Here is a 19,054-nt window from a genome sequence, read left to right on the forward strand (position 1 = left end):
GAGGCGATGTCTATTTCGCACAAATTAATTTTAGTCTTATTAGAACTGAAACTTTATCGTCAGGTTTAGAGCTTCATAGTGTATCTAGCCCGCATTTTTGAAAGTGAACTTTTATATTATTCGAATGCTAACAAGCACTCTATTTGTTGAAGACAGAACACTAAGTGAAGGAGGAAAGCAAGAAGCTTAGTACTCAATTTTTGCAGTTCACAGTAAGCGCTTCAGGAATAGTTAAACATGAAAACACAGTCCTAATATTTCATAAAACTAACTTTTTGTATTCACTCTGCATGCAGGGCTTGTGTAGCTGCCTGACAGTTGAAGATTCACATGTTGACGGCACAGCTTTACGTGCTGTTGTATTCGTTCATGTGTAATGCTACCACGCATGTTTTGTATTTCATTGTTTATAAAATATTCTCAGGATTCTATGGCATGTCCGTGCAGTGATTTATATTTTTATTCTTGAGGCTTATTCTTGCAACTTTCACCTGCCTTTATTATTTTGTAGAATGCTAAAGAACATTTGTTGACTTGTTTCCCAATGCTAATATCAGTGCGCGTATAATGAAGTCTGACGTTGCTCTCCTGACGTTTTTGCCCTTCGGGCACAGTAATAGCTCTTTGGTACAGGTGGTTTATTTGGCTACACTCAGATTCGTTACCCCTTATTTAACTAATGAAGAATGTCGGCATACTCAAGCTGGTATTCCTCGAAATTGTTTTGTGCTTTAATACTTGTTTTCGATTGTTTATCAAGAAAAATAATGTTAATGACTAAAATCCGCCATCTTTGAAATAATCGTCAAAATTTTCGCCCAAACGCTGAAATACTGCATTATAACTGCGAATCTATTGCCGCCAGCTCTTCCGATTCACATTAATCGGGAACTTGTGGAAGGCAATGGAGAACGGGTTAGAAACGCGGAAACGCTTCCACAGGTGAACATAAAACAACCCTTACAACTCTGAGCAGTCTGCATTCTGTAGCCCAGTCTTCCTTGAACCTGAAGGCCAAAGAAAAATATTAGTCTTGAGCTATTCTCACAAGGCGAGAAAGTCTGCTACCTTTCTTAGATGTAGTGTGTAGGGGTGTTGAGACTGATTTTTGGGGCATTCGAAGGAAACCAGGTAAATCATGCTATCTACGAAACTTAATAAATATATTCTATTAGCTTCTTGCATGATGCTAACGCATCTAAAGAGCTGGTCAATGACAACAACCCAGATGCGTTTTTCTAGCGCTTTTTAAAGACCAGGGAGGGTGAGAGAGACAAAAGTGTACGTTGCCGCTGTCGACTCGTTAGGGCAACTTTACAGCGAAACTGAAGCGGTTTTAGTTTACTCACTCAGTCAAGTATAGTGCGCTCCGTGGATGCGATATTTCGGGTCAAATTTAGGACGCCTATTAAGCAGGTCTTGTGAGCGCCACGCAGCGCAAGCTGTCGATCCCTTGAACGGCGCAATTGCTATGCGGCCGACAGTCTAAGAGTCGTCGGCTCAGACCTGGGTACCAGCGACATGAATACTAATGTATATCTAATCGGCCACAAACGTAAATGCGACATTTTTATGCTGTGAAAAGGGTCTAATTTTTCCTCTCTACTGAGCGGCCCGTTCGTTCAGCGGCTTGATGTTTAGGCGGCCCACCGGCGTATTTCAGTGCGAGAGCACTCATGCGATCGTCAGAGCCGAACAGAAATCTTGCTTGTGCATCATGCTTGAGCCTCGTTGCCATAGCAACTGCGACGCCAAGCAGCAAGAACTTGACCCGGGCCATCCCCGTAATTTGTCCTTGGCAGAGATGCTCGAAAATCGATGAGGATGTAAAAAACAACACAGCGACGACAGACACGAACGAAGAAAAGAGGACAAGCGCTTACTAACAGCTAAGGTTTATTGGGAAAAGAACACAGGTATTAATACACTCCAAAAACTGCCAGCATACATGCCTCTCCGAAAACACTTCTAATAATGGGAATCGAGATACTTAATCTCACAATCATGAAGCACCGAAGCTGTGTTTACACATGCTTCACCATTCACTTCCATGTTTCAAGTTCCCTTGTTAATTTTTTTTCATGCGTACAAATAACCTTCGTCTCATGAAAAAGAGGTGTGCGCATTTTCTTATCGGGGGAATCCGGGATATCTTTTAGGGGGCAATCTCTGATATGTAGCGCAAGGTTGGACGACGGAGGGCCTTTTAACGAGGTATTATGCTTACGTAGACGGGTGTTCACGCAATTTCTCCTTTTGCCGGTGTATTTATTGCCACAAGAAAAATCAATGTCATAAACTACCCTTTCAGTACATGGCGTGAACTTTTTTTGGTGGTTTATTTTGCAGGCTGTACTACCGGTTGATTTCTGTTTTTTAGCCTTTGCTTTCCTATCTACCGTGGTACATATTTTTCCAAGTTTTTGCGGGGCTGATACCATATCTGGCGCCTACATTCTTTAATTTATGAAACCAAAGATGAACATATAGTATACCTGCATGCCTATTCGTGCCAGACGGCTCAGATGGATGCAATTCTTGAAACATTTGTTTCCTCTGGATTTTGTTGCACGCAAGCAAGATGCCCTCTTCCGAAAAGGCTGCCGATTGTAATGTACTAACCTGCTGACTAAAACGATTTGCCATTGCATGCACACAAGATTTTTAAGGTGCTGATCCTAAACATGCAATGCCTATACCACATTTAACTAACTTAGAATGGGCTGCGTGATAACTAAGCAAGAGCTTCTCTGAGCGCTGCTGAAAAGACCAGCAGACGTGATCACGGCTCAGGACCAATCTTAACTCTAAAAACTGTTGCTCGTTTTTTTCCGGGACTTCGAAGGTAATTTTTAAACCTCGTCCGCAAATATCAAAGACCGTGAGTATTTCTTATAAATGGCCTATGAAATTTGTAGGCTCAAATATTAAATAATCATCAACATACCTAAACACCTGTTATACGCAATCTCCAATTTTATCGCCCTGTCAATATGACACAGAAACATATTACCTAGCACCGGTGCTACTTTCAAGCCTATGCACACCCCAGCTTTTTGAGCAAACAGTTTACCTTCCCACTCAACAAAAGTCGATTGCATGTAAAACGTCAAAAGTTCTAAAAACTACTCCCCAGATACCATACCACCGACTCCATAGAAACGACCACACAATCCGAAATAAATCTCTTCATCACTGTCAAAATTTGTGCTTTTTTTAGCACACTGCAGGAGCTTATCCTGAGGTAGGGAATAAAACAAATCCTGCACATCGATGCTGAACATTCCACTCGAACCCGGGTTACAGCGTTGCTAATAGTCAACAATGGCGACAGAATTCGAAACAAGAAACTGATCACCAGTCACAAGACGGTTAATGTGCTTTTGCAAAAAGCTTGACATCGAATGTTGCCAGGTGTTACGGTCTGCAACTATACATCGGAAACGAATATCGGGTTTATGCATTTTCATAGAGAAGAAAATATTGACAATTTTTCTGCGAACTACTAATAGAGCGCTGAAGCCCTACCAAATTCATTTCCCCCAGTAACCGCATTGCTTCAGTGTTTTCTCTATTGCTGTTAATACGAACTTGCTTGAGGTTTTTTGCGATATAGTTCCCGGCTCTTTCCCTGAACAGGTTTTCTGGGACAAGAACAAAATGCCCTTCTTTATCCAATACCAGCCACTGTAAGTCCTCTGATGAGATAAAGTTCACCAGGGCAGCAATACTCAACCCCTTCAGTGCTGTTCTCGGCCCCGAAAAAACTTGGAAAAATATGTGCCATAGTAGATAGGAAAACAAAGGCTAAAAAACACGAAACAACCGGTAGTACAGCCTGCAAGACAAACCACCAAAATAAGTTCACGCCATGTGCGGAGACGGTCTATGACATTGAGTTTTGTTGTGGCAAGAAATACATCGGCCAAACGGGAAATTGTGTGAACACCCGTCTGCGTCAGCATAATACATCGTTAAAAGGCTCCCCATCGTCCAACCTTCCGCTACATATCAGAGATTGCGCCCTGAATATTATCCGGGGTTCCCCCGATAAGAAAATGTCCCCACCTCTTTTCCATGAAACGGAAGTTATTTGCAGGCATGGGGAAAAATTCACGAGAAAACTGTGTGAGCCATATCACATCCACGTGAATGATGACATGTGTAAGCACAGCTTCGGTGCTTCTTCATGATTGTGAGATTAAGTATCTCGATAACCATGATTAGATGTGTTTTCGGAGAAGCATGTATCCTGTTTGTTTTTTGGAATGTATTAATACCTGTGTTTTTCCAATAAACCTCAGTTGTTAGTCAGCGCTTGTCCTTCTTTCTTCGTTCGTGTATGTCGTCGCTGCGCTGTTTTTTACCTCTTCAATCATGTACCAACTAGCTCAGTTATCAGTTCTCCAAAATCCATATTCTAACGATAATTGACCGTGCCCGACACGATGTGTACCTCCAAATTTGGCCCGGGTAATTTCCAAAAATTTGGGCAGGGCGATCCGCAACATTTTACCTTGGATCATTAAGACCAAAATCGATGTGCAAACATAATTGAGCGTGCCCTGTACAATGGCGACCTTCATATTTGACTCTGGTCATTTGCAAAAATTTGTTCCGCGCCTCCCCAGCAAAAATATTGTTCACAACTTTGAGATTTGCGCTATCTCATTACTATGGTGTCGCTTAAGGCATCACAATTTACGTAGTCGTGCTTTCGCTCGTCACACATCGGTTCAAGCGGAGTTAAATGTTTTTTTCAAGAACAAATAAACATATTTTCCTCCATTTCTCCGACCTCCCACGGCCAAGTATCGCTGTTTACAAACACACCACATACACTTATAAACGCACCATATCAACGACATCAAACGTGTCAATGAACAGGAGTGAGATTTGAATCGACGACCATATGATGAGAAGGGAGTCCACTTACCACTGGACCACAAACCGACACGATGAAGGGATGTCGTTATTGGGTTTAAATATGTGGTCTGGGGCCAAACAACACGAACATGTGAAATTGAAATGTATGAACACCTTTGGCGCGCTGGCACGCATCTGATACCATAACGCCTAAGACGTTACATACCCCGCGTCAGGCTCCATGCATCAGAACATTGGATTGTATAAACGTGCTAGTTAATGAGGATCGCTCCCTTTTCGACAAGCTAGTCTGCTAATCGCCCCATACCGGTCAACTATATTCCACTGTCGATTTCCCCGATGCATTGCGAAGCATAAATAAAATGAAATATCGGGTCACACATACTGCATATTTCTCAATCGAGCTCCCATAAGAACGCGGATCATTTTTTTGTGGAGTCGCTACAACCGCATTTCGCCTCAGTATAGCGCGCGACACTCTCCAAATTATGTATTTTTAGATGAGCCATAGTCAGTAGAACTAAAGTGTGCGCACTTTAATAAAACTGCTAATTCAAATGCTATAGCGATGAAATAAACGGCAAAATATATCACAAACTTCGTGTGATGTCGTGGGGAGTGGCCGTTTTCTTCGATATAATTGGCAGACCATGTGCATTCCGGAACGAAAATATTTATTGACGCCTTCATTTCAAAAAGTGACTGCACCAACGTTGGGATTCCTGGTTTTTAGTGCATCTAGCGCCGTCAGTAATGCTGCATTCAGGCTCTCGTTAAACCAGCATTTAAACCTCTCTTCGTTTTTTCAGTGTACGTTGCAGAACTCCAGCCCTAAATTTGCCTGTACCGATCGTGGACATTTCTCTTAGGTCTTCACCGCGTCCTCAGAGGTATCTCAGTAGCGGCGGCGTTCTACTGTTCAGCAAGAGTTAAACTGATCTGGTACAGATGCCATGCAGAAATTTCGATTAATGCACAAGAAAAAAGTCCACATTCTCAGCCTTTAGTAGCGTAAAAAAGAGCAAGTGGTCTTAACAATTTCTAGCCCTCTAATATGCATGAATGTGTTTAAAATTTAGGTCATACATGGCAGGCCCATGGTCAATGTCCACGGCCATCGTAACAGATAACGCGTGAATCAGAACTGGCCTAGAAGAAGCCATGCATTTTCTCCTTAACCTCAAATAGACAATATTTAGAATGCCACTCACATTAAACAGCGGCAGCCAAAAAATCTTTCCAGTATCCTAGAGACAAATAACCTTTCAGGCTCTATGTGCTGCAGTAATGTGCAGCTATACGTTGGCTGCACAAGGTTGGCTGCACACCAACGTGCATCCCGACGTATATACAAAATGATGCATATATAGCATGGCATGCATGTACTGTTCTGATGCTGTTATAGTTCGCTGTATATTCTGACCGCTAATGTTTCACGTTTCATTGGTCCCAAAGCTCAGAACTGGACTCTGTATTCATTCACTTTGCCGCCTTAAGGAAGCAGTGCCATTCAGCCATATAAAGATATCTCGCACTCTTTACTAAATGAAACTCAGGACTCATTCAGACCCATAAGATGTTGGTTAGCAATATGCTTCAATATGCTGTGACGTGTAATTCGTTAAGGAAACCGTGTCTGAACACGTACTTTTTGCGAAAATGTTTAATTACTTCTGGACATTTTCGTGGGTGCACTCATATTGAAAATTGTTTAATGCGGTATTTCTCCCTTAATCTCGGTAGTAAGAACGTGTACTACAACGTCTCAGAGAACACTGCATAGAGTGTAAAGGAAAATATTTCTGGTGTCGCAGATGTATGTACAAGTATAGAGGTGCAGCTGATGAATCGGAGGCATTGCAGGCTTCAATAAATCAATAGAGTGAGTGCATTAGAGAGGTGGTTTCAGGAAATTCCACAATTTATTCCATGTGATCCTTGGAACAAACGTGGATGGACAGGATTTTAGAACGCGCTTTTAATATGTGAAATGCATAAATAAAGCAAAAAGGTCACAAACAAAAATCAACGGGTCGATTCAATAAAGCAGATCAACTGGCTAGAGAGTCATAGTGAATATAGTAATATTAACGAAAAGGGAGAAAAAAAGGCCGCCACCGTCTGGAAGACGTTGAAGTTACGAGCGTTTGCTGTTTGGTTTACTGGAATTGATTAATCTCTACTACATCATTCATCACTCCTTCACCCATCATTGAGGCCCTGGAGCAATAAATTTCGCTTTTAAGAAATGAGGGACATCTATGTCCTCCTTCGAACAGGTGGTGGTGAACGTATCCGCGAAACGAGCGCATCTGAGTGAAGCTCCCGAGGGAGACGCATCATTACGGATGGATGGATGGAACATAAGAGCGTCCCCTTTGAAACAGGGTGGATTGCCACCATGCTCGTCTACGCGTGCACGCATGCCGCCTAGTGGAGTAATCGACTCCTAGTGCCATCTCACAGCGAAATTATGATGCACATGTACCCGTTGTCGAGTTACACCCCCTCAAGATACGTTCAATCGAAATTCTCTTCGTTTAGGGCGTCAAGGTGGGCCTAGAATTCGGCTTTCCATGCGATATGGTAATGCTTCAGTTAGTAGTTGCATGTATAAAATGTTTACCTATTATTTAATTGTGGGGGTACGGGGGGAAGGGATGGGATGGAACAACCAATTTTAATGGCCGCCATCTTTGATTCGAGAAACGAAAACTATGCCGCCATTTCGTCCCCTGACGTCATACTGGGGTGATAATGGTGGAACGAGATGGGAGGGGCACTACCAATTTTATAGGCCGCCATACTAGATTCGAGAAACCGAAACTATGCCGTCATTTCAACCCCTGACCTCATACTCGCATAGTTCCATCTCGGACCATCATATTGTAACGTGACGTCATCATTGCCATGCGCAAGGTGGATGTTTCTACAACTATATTGTAGATGGCGCTACAAGTCTCAATGCGAGATGTGTTTTCCAGCTGCTGGAACAGATGGCGCTGTGATCTCAGGGTGGTGTAGGGAGGCTAGCTTTTGGAGCATGTGGCAACACACCAAATCAGGGCGTACATGGTGATATGGGATGGGCGTCGTTCGAGAGCAGAGAAGCTAGCAGTATAAGATAGCATTTCAAGAGCGATTGAGAAAAATGGATCAAAAGCAGTTGGCTAGGAATGTTTTCAGATTCCTACACATAAGGAATGTTGACACGAAATGGAGAAGGCGAACTAGAAAATTGATAAGCAAATATCTGGACAGTAGTAGGGGGCAAATCAGCAATAGCCAGATAAGAGAAAGATTAAAGAAACACAGAGAGCTCTGTGGAAAACAGGGATACTGACGAAATCGGCACTGGGAACATACAGAATCTTTAAGCAATAAATTGTCAAAGAAAATATCGATGATAATTTAGGAGAGCTCTTTGTTGTTTGAAACCAGGACGGGAGTTTTGCGGACTATTTCATTTCAATTCTTTTATTTTTCCAGAAATAATGGATCCTGGAAAGGGTCAAGAGCTAAAAGCTGTCTCGACAGCGTGACTAGGCCCATGACCCCTTCTACAAGGCAGTAGTGGTTTACAGCAACAGGTAGTGTCTATATTAATTAACACCAAGAAATTCAAGGAACAATGAGTTATACAATTAGCAGAAATGCAATTTAATTATTAACTAAGCATATGATTTCAAAATGTGTCTACAATAACTGTACTTATAGTTTTGAACACAGCACAATACCAACAAGAGAAGTTAAGCACACAGAGATATAAAGAAAAATAGAATACATACATGTTCTTGAAAAACAGCACTTGCAAATGCAAAGGTAAACACGCATAGCCATTCATTCTTTGAATCGAAAAAACATTCTCAGTTCTTTTACGCCGCAACTCATCACACATTTATGCTCATTTAGAATAAATGGCAGATTATGCTGTAGTGACTGAAATTTATAATTATTTCGAAATTTCGGGCGCACCCAGACCAGACATCATCATTACGCGTGGATAGTGTAACATGTCTTCTTTTTAGAGATCCTAGATTCATTAAAAAATCCTGAAAAGCTACAGTGGAAAAGTAAAAAGACCGGAGCAGGCTATATGGATACATATATTCAGCACTAATGATATTCTAGCTTATAAAAGCGCTTCGCGTGGGAGACAGGTAATCAAGGTTTGCAATATGTCGCTTGATTTTCTTTTGAAGTACAACTATCTTTGCAACGTTTCCTTTGTCGTTGTAGCCCATACTAGACCACAGTAGTCGATATGTGAAGCAAACAGTGCGTGATAAATTTGGATGTTCATTCACTACTTGAACTTCTTGGCACTGGCATCGGACAACATGGCATGTCTTGACTATCTTATTTTTAGCTCTAAATATTACTACTTTCGTCTTCTTAGGATTTATCCTATTGCAATTTAAATTGGACCAGAGGTGTAATTTGTCAAGTATTTGATTACATTTGATAATTAAATCGTCTACATTTGGACCCGAAATTATTATGCTGCTGTCGTCTGCATATATGATAAATTTTACGCTTGAATCAATGTTCACGATATCATTTATATATATATTAAAAAGCAAAGGCCCTAATACACTGCCTTGTGGTACACCGTTTTGCACTGGTAAAAAACGGGATTTCTGATTTTCTATGTACACTGCCTGCTTCCTGCCTGCTTCCTGCTTCCTAAGACATATAGAGTCAGGTACCGCGAGATAGACACGTGGTGCGGTGCTCTTGGAGAGGAGGAGGAAACGGTTGAACACTTGGTACTTTTCTGTAAAGGGCTGCACCCTGCGGTGGAAAGCAGCGGGGCTAATTTATTCAGAGCATTGGGGTTTAAGGAAAGTGAAGGAAAAGAAGATTTTAAGCGTGTAGAAGTAACCAAGCGAAGGTTATATGATTGCTGGCTAAATTCGAGAGGAGTAAAATTTCACAAGTCATGGCTAGGTGGCTTGAACCACAGCCCGATTTAAAGTTGTTCACCCTCATCCATCCATCCATTCCTTAACCCATCCATCCGTCCGTCCGTCCGTCCGTCAGTCCGTCCGTTCGTCCGTCCGTCCATCCATCCATCCATCCATCCATTCATCCATCCATCGCTAGCACCCCCAACGAAATCTCAAAACGTGATGAGTAAGAGCTAACCCTCTTAAAATAATTAGTGGAAAAACATATCAGAAGCTTGCTGAAGCAAGACAGCACACTTTAATAAAGGTATCTTGGTATCAAAGCTTGTGATGCTACATATCACAAATGCAGCACAATAAAATTAAGCCCCACCCAGGTTTTGTATACAAGCTGCACTATCTCCAACAACATGTACGGGATGAAAGAAATATTTGACACATATCCTCTTCCTAAACAAACACGTGCCATATAGCCGAAAGGTTATTGGCTCATCAACGGCGACCACATAAAAACAAACAGCACAACAGTACTGTCAAATATGGTAACATTTTAGTTATAAATTAAAACTCCGACCACTTCTTTTCTACACACCATTACAGTCTTGAGTGTGCCTCCATATTCGCATCTTCATTCAGTGAAAACACTTGCATATAAAGCAAAAAAAGCATCAGTGTGTATGTAGGTATTAAATGTGTCCTGCGACGTCAGCAGATCGCTGCTCCTACGATCTGCACCAAGAAGTGAATCAGTTGTTCCTTCAAGACGTTGCCCACCAGGAGCGTCAGGCGCATTTGATGCTGCTATTTCTGCAGTTTGAAAACGAAAAATACAAATAAGCGCAATTAAGTCTGCAGTGCAGCAGAGGTACGTCGTGAAAACACACCTGACATTAAGAAACTGGTATCTCTTAAACTGTAACATTAGCTATGTGTTCGCATCAGATATATTTTGGCACGAAACAAAAAAAAATGCGTTGCGTGAAGAAAACTGGCAGGTAGTTCGCCCTCTGAAGGGCTAATACGCGACGACAGCTTTAGAACATCCTGGTTACCGTTTTCGGCTTACTGCGCTCGCTCCAGAGCTCACCTGAAGCGTGCGAACACAGTTGGTACATACTCGAAACCACTGACCGCGCAACCCAAATGTCCCATGACAAAACATTTCCATGTCCAAGACATTCATCTTTGCTCACAACGTGAATGCCGCAGTCCTTGGTGCTGACAGAATACGACGCAGTTTAAACCCAGACAAAGGCTCTCCTAGCGCAACTCCGTGAAAGATAAAAGGCACATAAACTATCACATCATTAATAAATAATCACTATTTCCAGGTATGGATCAGATGATGACTGAAATTTCGGTTACTACAGCTCCTTCAGAGGCCATCTGGCTACGTATTTAAGAAATATTCCTTGCTCACTTTGCCAGAACGCGCCAGAAGCATACATTTCTGCACTTTAAGTGCTCTTTACCAGCGATGTATTTAAACAGGTATGATCAAGCACTGAAAACATATGTTTATCAGGTATAAGCTCCCTGTCGCGGCTTGATAACACGCATGGTTTTGTTAAAACATGATGCCCACACACCAAGGTCAAATACCGCAATGGCACGGGGAAGCTCTCTACGCATCTTTACAGCCTATGAATGCACGAAGAACTTGCTGTAAGTGTAAAATTAATGGAAAATAATGAGAGAAAGCGAGAAGCCTATGGCGTTTCCCAAATTTTTTTTCATATAAATATCAATATTAGCGAATTCCTAATTCCTTACAGCGATAATAAAAACGCAAGAAAACGTTCCCGTGGGTGCTTCTTTAACTAAGCAGCCCACTGGAGTGTACTTCTCATATCCACGATATCAACAAGTACATTACGAAGAGTGCACGACGAGCTGAAGTATATTGTTGAGGCTTACAGGGTAAGCACGCGGCTTTTTCAGGCCAGCATTGGGTGACGGTTGTCTGTGCTAGCATTTGAAATGGTGGTGTCATCGCCGTTTAAAGCCACGACAGCATTCAGCATTCTCAGCGCGCTCTGCAGCGCTTGGTAGGGGGGGGCGGAGGTTCTCATCATAACGTCATAATAAGGGTGCAGTGCAATTTCAAACGCAGGAACGCTTACTCGAAAGAAGATATCAAGCACCATCGAAGGTAAATCCCGTAGAACTTTGCTAGCCGACTTTCTAGGAGGCTCGGAAATGGTTTAGTAAAGACATCGAAAATCTTCTACCACCATCAGTATGACGACATCATCGAGCTTCTCCTCGCAACATAAAGCTGTGAGGAGAAGCCTGCACAACGTAACTTGTAATCGCGATAACGTTGCTGTTTACAATGTCCCTTGAGAGAAAAGTATATAACTGCGGTGCCTTACTGGTACACACCTATCGGACAGAAACACGGGAGCTGACGAAAATGCGTTCAACTTAAACTTAGGACCGCGCGGCGAGTTATGGAAAGGAAAATTATAGGTTTAACGTTATGAGACCGGGACAGGGCAGGGTGGGTCACGGAGCAAACACAGGTTAATGATATCCTAGTGGAAATAAAGAAAAAGAAATGGGCTTGGGCAGGGCATGTAATGCGAAGGCAAAAAATCTGATCATCGTTAAAGGCAACGGACAATATAACAAGAGAATGCGAGCATAGTAGATGAAGGGAGGGAAGTTAGGTGGGCGCACGAATATCAGATAATAAGATTGATAACGTGAAGTTTGAGATTCAGTTCAGTTTCAGTTCAGTTTTATTCCTTAAAGGCCCCCATTTCAGGGGGTGTTACATAAGGGGTGGGATTACATTTTTAGTGAGGAAAACAAACAGCGATGGTAATTTAACATTGAAGGTGATCTGTTACGCTTTCTTGAAAAGCAGATATTGAAGCGATGGCGACGATGTCATGGGGTAGGCCGTTCCAGTCCGTGGCTGCTCGAAGAAATAACGAAGCTGAAAACGTAGTAGTGCGTGATAGTGGGCGGGCAAATTGAAGGGGATGACTGGTGCGGTGAGATATGCGTGATGCGGCGGCGATATACGGTGCTTGATTGAGAGAAGAATAAAAGAATTTGTGATAAAGGGTGAGGCTAGCAATGCGACGACGAAAAGAGAGGGGTGGCAGTCCGGATGTAGCTTTCAAGGATGAGACACTGACGTCATATGAGTATGAGGAATGAATGAATCGGGCAGCACGATTCTGCACAGCTTCCAATGCGGTGATTAGATATGCTTGTTGTGGGCTCCAGATGGGGGATGTATATTCTAATTTGGGTCTTATAAGTGATTTATACGCGAACAATTTAACATTTGGTGGGGCAAGACGAAGGTGACGTTTTAGAAAACCGAGTGTTTTGTTTGATGCTGAAATGATGTTACCAATATGAACCTGCCATGATAGATTAGAAGAAAGGGTGACTCCTAGATATTTATATGATTTTACTTGCTCAATCTGTGTGTTAGAAATTGAATAATGAAAGAGATATGGATTGTGACGACGAGTGAAGGACATGAGTTTACATTTAGTAGGATTGAGGGACATTAGCCAGTTATCACTCCAATTTGGTACGTTGTTAAGCTCTGTCTGAAGAGTGTATTGATCGTGACAGTTATTAATGGTGCGGTAAATAACACAATCATCTGCGAAAATTCGAATACTACAGAAAACATGCAGGGGCAAGTCGTAATATATATTAAGAATAGGAGGGGGACCGAGGACAGAACCTTGTGGGACCCCTGAAGTAACCGGGAGAGATGTAGACAGATGGCCGTTAAGATAGACTGACTGAGAACGGTTAGTTAGGAATTCTTCAATCCATTTGAGAGTATTAGGGGGTAGGTTCAGCTTTGAGAGTTTTAGTAATAGCCGGCGGTGGGGAACCTTTTCAAAAGCTTTGGCGAAATCAAGAAAGAGGGTGTCTGTCTGCATATTACGGTCTAGATTAGTGTGCAAGTCGTGAAGGAAAAGCGCTAGTTGGGTTTCGCAAGAGAGGCCCTTACGAAACCCATGTTGTGAGGGGTGAAAGAAATGGTTTTGGTCCAAGAAGTTTAGGATTTGTGAGTAGATGACATGTTCCATGATTTTACAAGGCACACTAGTCAATGAAATGGGGCGGTAATTCAAGGGCCAGTCTCTGTTACCTGACTTGTAGACTGGAACGACCTTCCCCGTTTTCCAATCAAGAGGCAAAATTCCTGAGGAGAGTGACTGTGAGAAAATGAGACATAAATATGATGCACAAATTGATTCCACGTTTTCCAATAGTTTTGAATTAATCAGGTCCATACCAGCTGATGATGAAAGTTTCATATTACGAATAATGGATGAAATGCCTTCTTCGACGAACGTGACTGCCGGCATGGGGGTTTCTAAGTTAAAGGGTGGTAATTGTGAAAGTGCGTTGGGTTCGGTAGTGAACACAGATATGAATGCATGGTTAAATATTTCTGCGCAATCATGGTCAGTCACTGCTTCATGTGAATCATTCGTCAGTTTATTATCGGGAGGATGTGTTGGGTTTAAAACTTGCCAGAATTGCTTGGGGTTTCTTATAAGTAAGTTTGGTAAGTCATTGTGATAAAATGAGTACTTGGCGTTACGAACAGAAAGTAGGTATGATTTTTCGACCTCGAAGTATTTTCCCCATGTGGCAGGCGTGTCGTTTCGTTTGGCGGTACGAAACAATCGTTTCTTTTTGTTTTCGAGTCGTTTTAAGTGCTGGGTAAACCATGGTTTATTGCGATTAGTATGAAAGGTAATCCTTGGTACGAACATATTAGTGAGATGATTTAATTTGTTCTTGAATATCAGCCAGTTTTCATGAATTGAGCGAGTGTGAAATGCGGATACGTATTCAGGAAAAAAGGTGTTAAGTTCTTCAGTTATTGCATTATAGTTACCCTTATCGTAGAGGTGTATCGTTTTATCGGATGTCTGTTTTTGAGTCGAGGTAAATGAGAATAAAGCGTGCATGACTTTGTGATCGCTGATTTCAGGAAGGTAACTGATGGATGATACATTCTCGGGGCTGCTTGTTAGTATCAGGTCGAGTGTGTTTGCTGATTCTCGTGAGACACGGGTTGGTTGAGAAATTAACTGAGTGAGGTTAAAATTTAAACAGACATCGATGAAAATCTTCGCCTCTCCATGACACGTTATTGTGGAACTAGCTATGTTCTGCCAATCAATATCCGGGTAGTTAAAATCACCAAAAAGAAGAATACGGGCATTTGGATATGTGAAAACAAGTTTATGAAGGATGTTGTTCAGATGACGTGGGAAGTCTGGGGGGGGGGGGGGGGGGGGCCTGTAGCAAACGCCAAGAAGAACTGTTACGGGGGGGGGGGGGGGGGGGGGGCGCGACAGATGAGCCATATGGCTTCAATGTCGGATGCGACGTCAACAACAGAGCATGATATGCCTCGATGAATGGCAACGACAACACCGCCCCCCCCCGTTTGCCTTTCCGATCGTTTCGATACACTTCGAAGTTGGGTAAAACGGCCAAAATTTCCGCATCCGTTACGTCACTATTTAGCCAAGTTTCTGTTAGTATTAGTATGTTGCTTCCGGATGACGACATGATGTTTGATATGAGTTCGCGCTTTGGAAGAAGACTACGGATGTTAGTGAATATTATCGAAAACGAGAGAACATTGTGCGGTGGAGCGGGTCGACGATTTGTTAAAGTTTTGTGACGGGGCAATTGCTATGCTATTTCCTTAACGGTTTGGGATGATGCGTCAAATACATAGCGTTTTGAGCCGATGTGCAGGGTTTTGAAGCGCAAGGAGTACTTGTTAGAATTGGCTTTGGCAAACACTAGTAACTGTTTACGCGCGTGTCGAACGGTGCGGGAAAAGTCCTCTCCAATACTGTAGTTTGTGTCTTTTAATTTACGGCCATTTGATAACAGTGCGTCTTTGGTTTTATGAGATAGGAATTTTACGATTACGGGACGAGTTCGGTCGGCTGAATGATTTCCGAGCCGATGCGCTCTTTCAATGTCGTTAGGTTCCAAGGTTCTATCAAGATTATTGTGGCAAACATCAATGACTAGTTTTTCTGACTCAGCCCACGTTTCAGCACTAGCAGGGTCAGGGATGCTATAGAAAATGAGGTTATTCCGACGTGATTGGTTTTCCGCGTCATCCAGGCGTGTTTCTAGTTCTTCAATCTTTTTAGCTTGGTTGATTGTGGTTGACTGCATTATTTCAATATCGTTTCTGAGGTGAAGAAGTGTTTGGTAATGCGCTTCGAGATCGGCCATTCGTTTGTCTAGGCTTGCTATGGTTTGATCTGTTGTGTTCAGCTGTGTTTTGAGGCCCTCTATTTCCGTAATCAACAGGGTCTGTCCCGCGTTTAGCTTCTGTAGTTCAGCGAGTACAGCAGCGTTTCCCTCAGGACCAGGGTTAGTCTCAACGTCACCTGATAGCATGAGCAAGGAATGAATTACGTGAGCGCACTCAACGGCAATGGCGACACAGCAGTGCGGGCTCGGAAACTGCACCAAAATATAATTACTGGATTTTTTAGCGAAGAGGGCATACGATGTACTGACCTGCATCGCAAAGGTAAGCGGATTAGGTGGCTGCGCTGTGGTGCAGTCACCGAGCCCACGAAGCGGTGTCAGCGGGTGAAGCTCTTTTATACATGTTGGCATTGTTGCTGATGTCGATGTGGCCACCCATGGTACTGTGATTTCCGGTGTGTGCAGCTCCTCTGGCGGCACATCCAGTAGGGACGAGCACTCGTCGGGCGGTAGATGGCAGGAGCCCGGGTCATCCCCAGTGTATGGCAGTGCGCACACCGATGACGCCCCCGTAGACAGGCCTGCCAGGGACGGCAGCAGCAGGCTGGCAAATGCGAGGACGGTCGTCTGCATCGCAAAGGTAAGCGGATTAGGTGGCTGCGCTGTGGTGCAGTCACCGAGCCCATAGAGCATGATAGGTTTGCGATGATAAGATGGCCGTGGCTGGCCCAGGGCAGGGTTGATTGAAGAAATGAGAGGCCTTTATCGATCCTGCAGTGGGCCTAGTCAGGCAGGTGATGATGAACGTAGGCATTCTAAGCAATAGTGGAAAGAATTTGGAATTGTTTACCAAGACGCATCATACATTCCAAGCACTGAATTTTGTCTCATCGTCTGTCTGAAAATAAAAACGCTTCACGTTCTTTTAGCAGAAAAAATGCATTTCAAGATTTTTAAAACATGACAACATGCTCTCAAAAGGCACAGTCCTACATAAATGGATAAATCAATATTATCAGCGTCCTCTTCATAACAAGGTGGTGGCATGTACAGCATACTACGTTTTTTTATAGCTTTGGCAAATCTCTAAAACCTAAAGCAAAAGCCCAGAAAATCCTCTTTGCTTAAATACAAGTTCTATTTACTTCAACGTTATACCAGTTTTCAATCCTCCACTTGTATCGTTGTAAGGCAAGATTCCTCCAACTGCTTCTTTTTAAGCTCTACTGCAGATGCATGCACATTGCCTGCTTCATCTGTGAAACAGGGCCTCGGGGATAGTAACTATGCCCGCGTCGGCATCTCGGTATATATTGTTATATTGTACCAGAAAGTGTGCTGAATTATTTGTGCATTTTTAGCCCTTACTGCACACGTGCCATGTAAGAAATATAGTAGAAGAGAACATACAGAACACTTACGAGCTCAGCACCACGGGCAAGCTTTTGTTCAAATCTGGTCTGCTATTGCAAACAACGAGCCCAACTTAGGAAAGGAGGGAGTTAACTTTGGCTACGGAATTTTTCAAACACTTCCAGAAAATAGATTTCCCTCTTACAAAATAAAATCTACATGCATATACCTTCTTTAGTCCTAAAATTCTTACTTGCCGGTTTTAATAGCCTGGCCACTAGAACAGTAGAGTATTCCCTAAATTCTGCTACCAAGCCTACACCTAATTATACCCAGCATCTTAAAGAACAAATGAAAGAACTGATAAATTTGAATTGCGACGCCAAAACAATTGTTTGCATTTACACCGTGAGCAAAGTACTCGCATCTCAAAGCAAAGTACTCATACTTGCATCTGCTCTGAAGCCTATGGACACATCGCTCCTCTCTGAGGATTTGATCCTCGGCGCTTGGCCAGATAGTTCTTGAACTGTGAAGGCAACGCGAGCGCTCTCACGCTTTTTGAGCGACACGGACCTTGTCTCGCGTTTGTGATGTCAGAAAGTGTGCCTTTTTTTTTTTCATCTGCCTCCTCCCATCATCATCGTCCCCCATCGTGACCTTCTGTTATCTCCTCTTCCCGTCCCCCAGAGCAGAGTAGCAGGCCAGATATTTATTTTTCAGGCCAACCTCTCTGCCTTTCTTATCAATAAACCCTCTCTGTCTCTCTTGAGCAGTTGGAAAACAGTCATTGCATCCTACGTTGCCTAACGATATTTCAAAAATATTACGTAGTTCGGTGGCAGTGTCGTATTTTCGGGAACAATTTTTATTATGTACTGCACAAAGGACAGATTAAGAAATTACTAAACATCGAAAGTATCACAGTTAAGCTTGAACACTGGCACTTGGCCACAACGCAGGTTGGCTATCTAAGGCAGAAAATTTCTAAAAAAATATTGATAGGAAACTATACTTGTTGATGTGGCTCTTTGTTTTAGAAGAACGAAGTTCTGAAAGTAGCTGCCACGCTTCTAGGAATTTGTCAACGTCTACCAGGGAAAAATCATTTTAGCCACGCGGCCCTTCCTCTAACGCCATTCCTTCTCAGAGTCAAACTCTCAGCACTGCAAGCGTTTAGTGAAACGTAAAAAAAATGGAAATAACCAGAATTTTTTAACTTTCAACTCCTTCTAAGAAATCTTTCTCTACAACGAACATTACCGAATTTTACTACAGTTACAGAGATAGCCGCTTGAACACTGAGCGGACAGGGTTCGACGTTCAAAGGTTCAGGCTTTTCATGATTTTCTTTAAACGGCAAATGTGTCAATTTAGTTGTCGAACTGTTTGAAATCCTTCCTGTTTGCGCAGACTGACCAAATCCGTTCTTAGAAGTTTTATCAAAAGGGTTCGTTACATTCGTGCATATGGTATATTTTGCTACTGACCAAGGGTACATAGCCTTTTACGCTAGGCGCAGATACCGAACTCACCTTCCGACACAGCCCTTTCTAAACCGGTAAACAGGGCATCGTACAAGTGTATTTAAGGAGCACATAGACGAAGTATGGAGTGGTATGAAGTTCCGGCTGACACGCCTGATTGCGAACCCAGAAATG

The 19,054-nt window shown here is 42.7% G+C and overlaps 1 protein-coding gene across 1 annotated transcript; it reads right to left on the reverse strand.

Annotated features, from left to right (window-relative positions):
- Nucleotides 1-15,336: 15,336 nt before the first annotated feature.
- Nucleotides 15,337-16,674, reverse strand: LOC144099382 (uncharacterized). Its single transcript, XM_077632625.1, has one exon. It carries the CDS (start codon nt 16,671-16,673, stop codon nt 15,498-15,500), a length of 1,176 nt encoding a protein of 391 aa, XP_077488751.1. The 5' UTR covers nt 16,674; the 3' UTR covers nt 15,337-15,497.
- Between the last annotated feature and the right edge of the window lie 2,380 nt (nt 16,675-19,054).

Source organism: Amblyomma americanum, chromosome 7, assembly GCF_052857255.1.
Source record: "Amblyomma americanum isolate KBUSLIRL-KWMA chromosome 7, ASM5285725v1, whole genome shotgun sequence".
Taxonomy (NCBI): domain Eukaryota; kingdom Metazoa; phylum Arthropoda; class Arachnida; order Ixodida; family Ixodidae; genus Amblyomma; species Amblyomma americanum.

What these genes read in the sequence shown, in the direction of transcription:
- LOC144099382 (XM_077632625.1), bottom strand. Translation starts at nt 16,673, where the DNA reads ATGCAGACGACCGTCCTCGCATTTGCCAGCCTGCTGCTGCCGTCCCTG.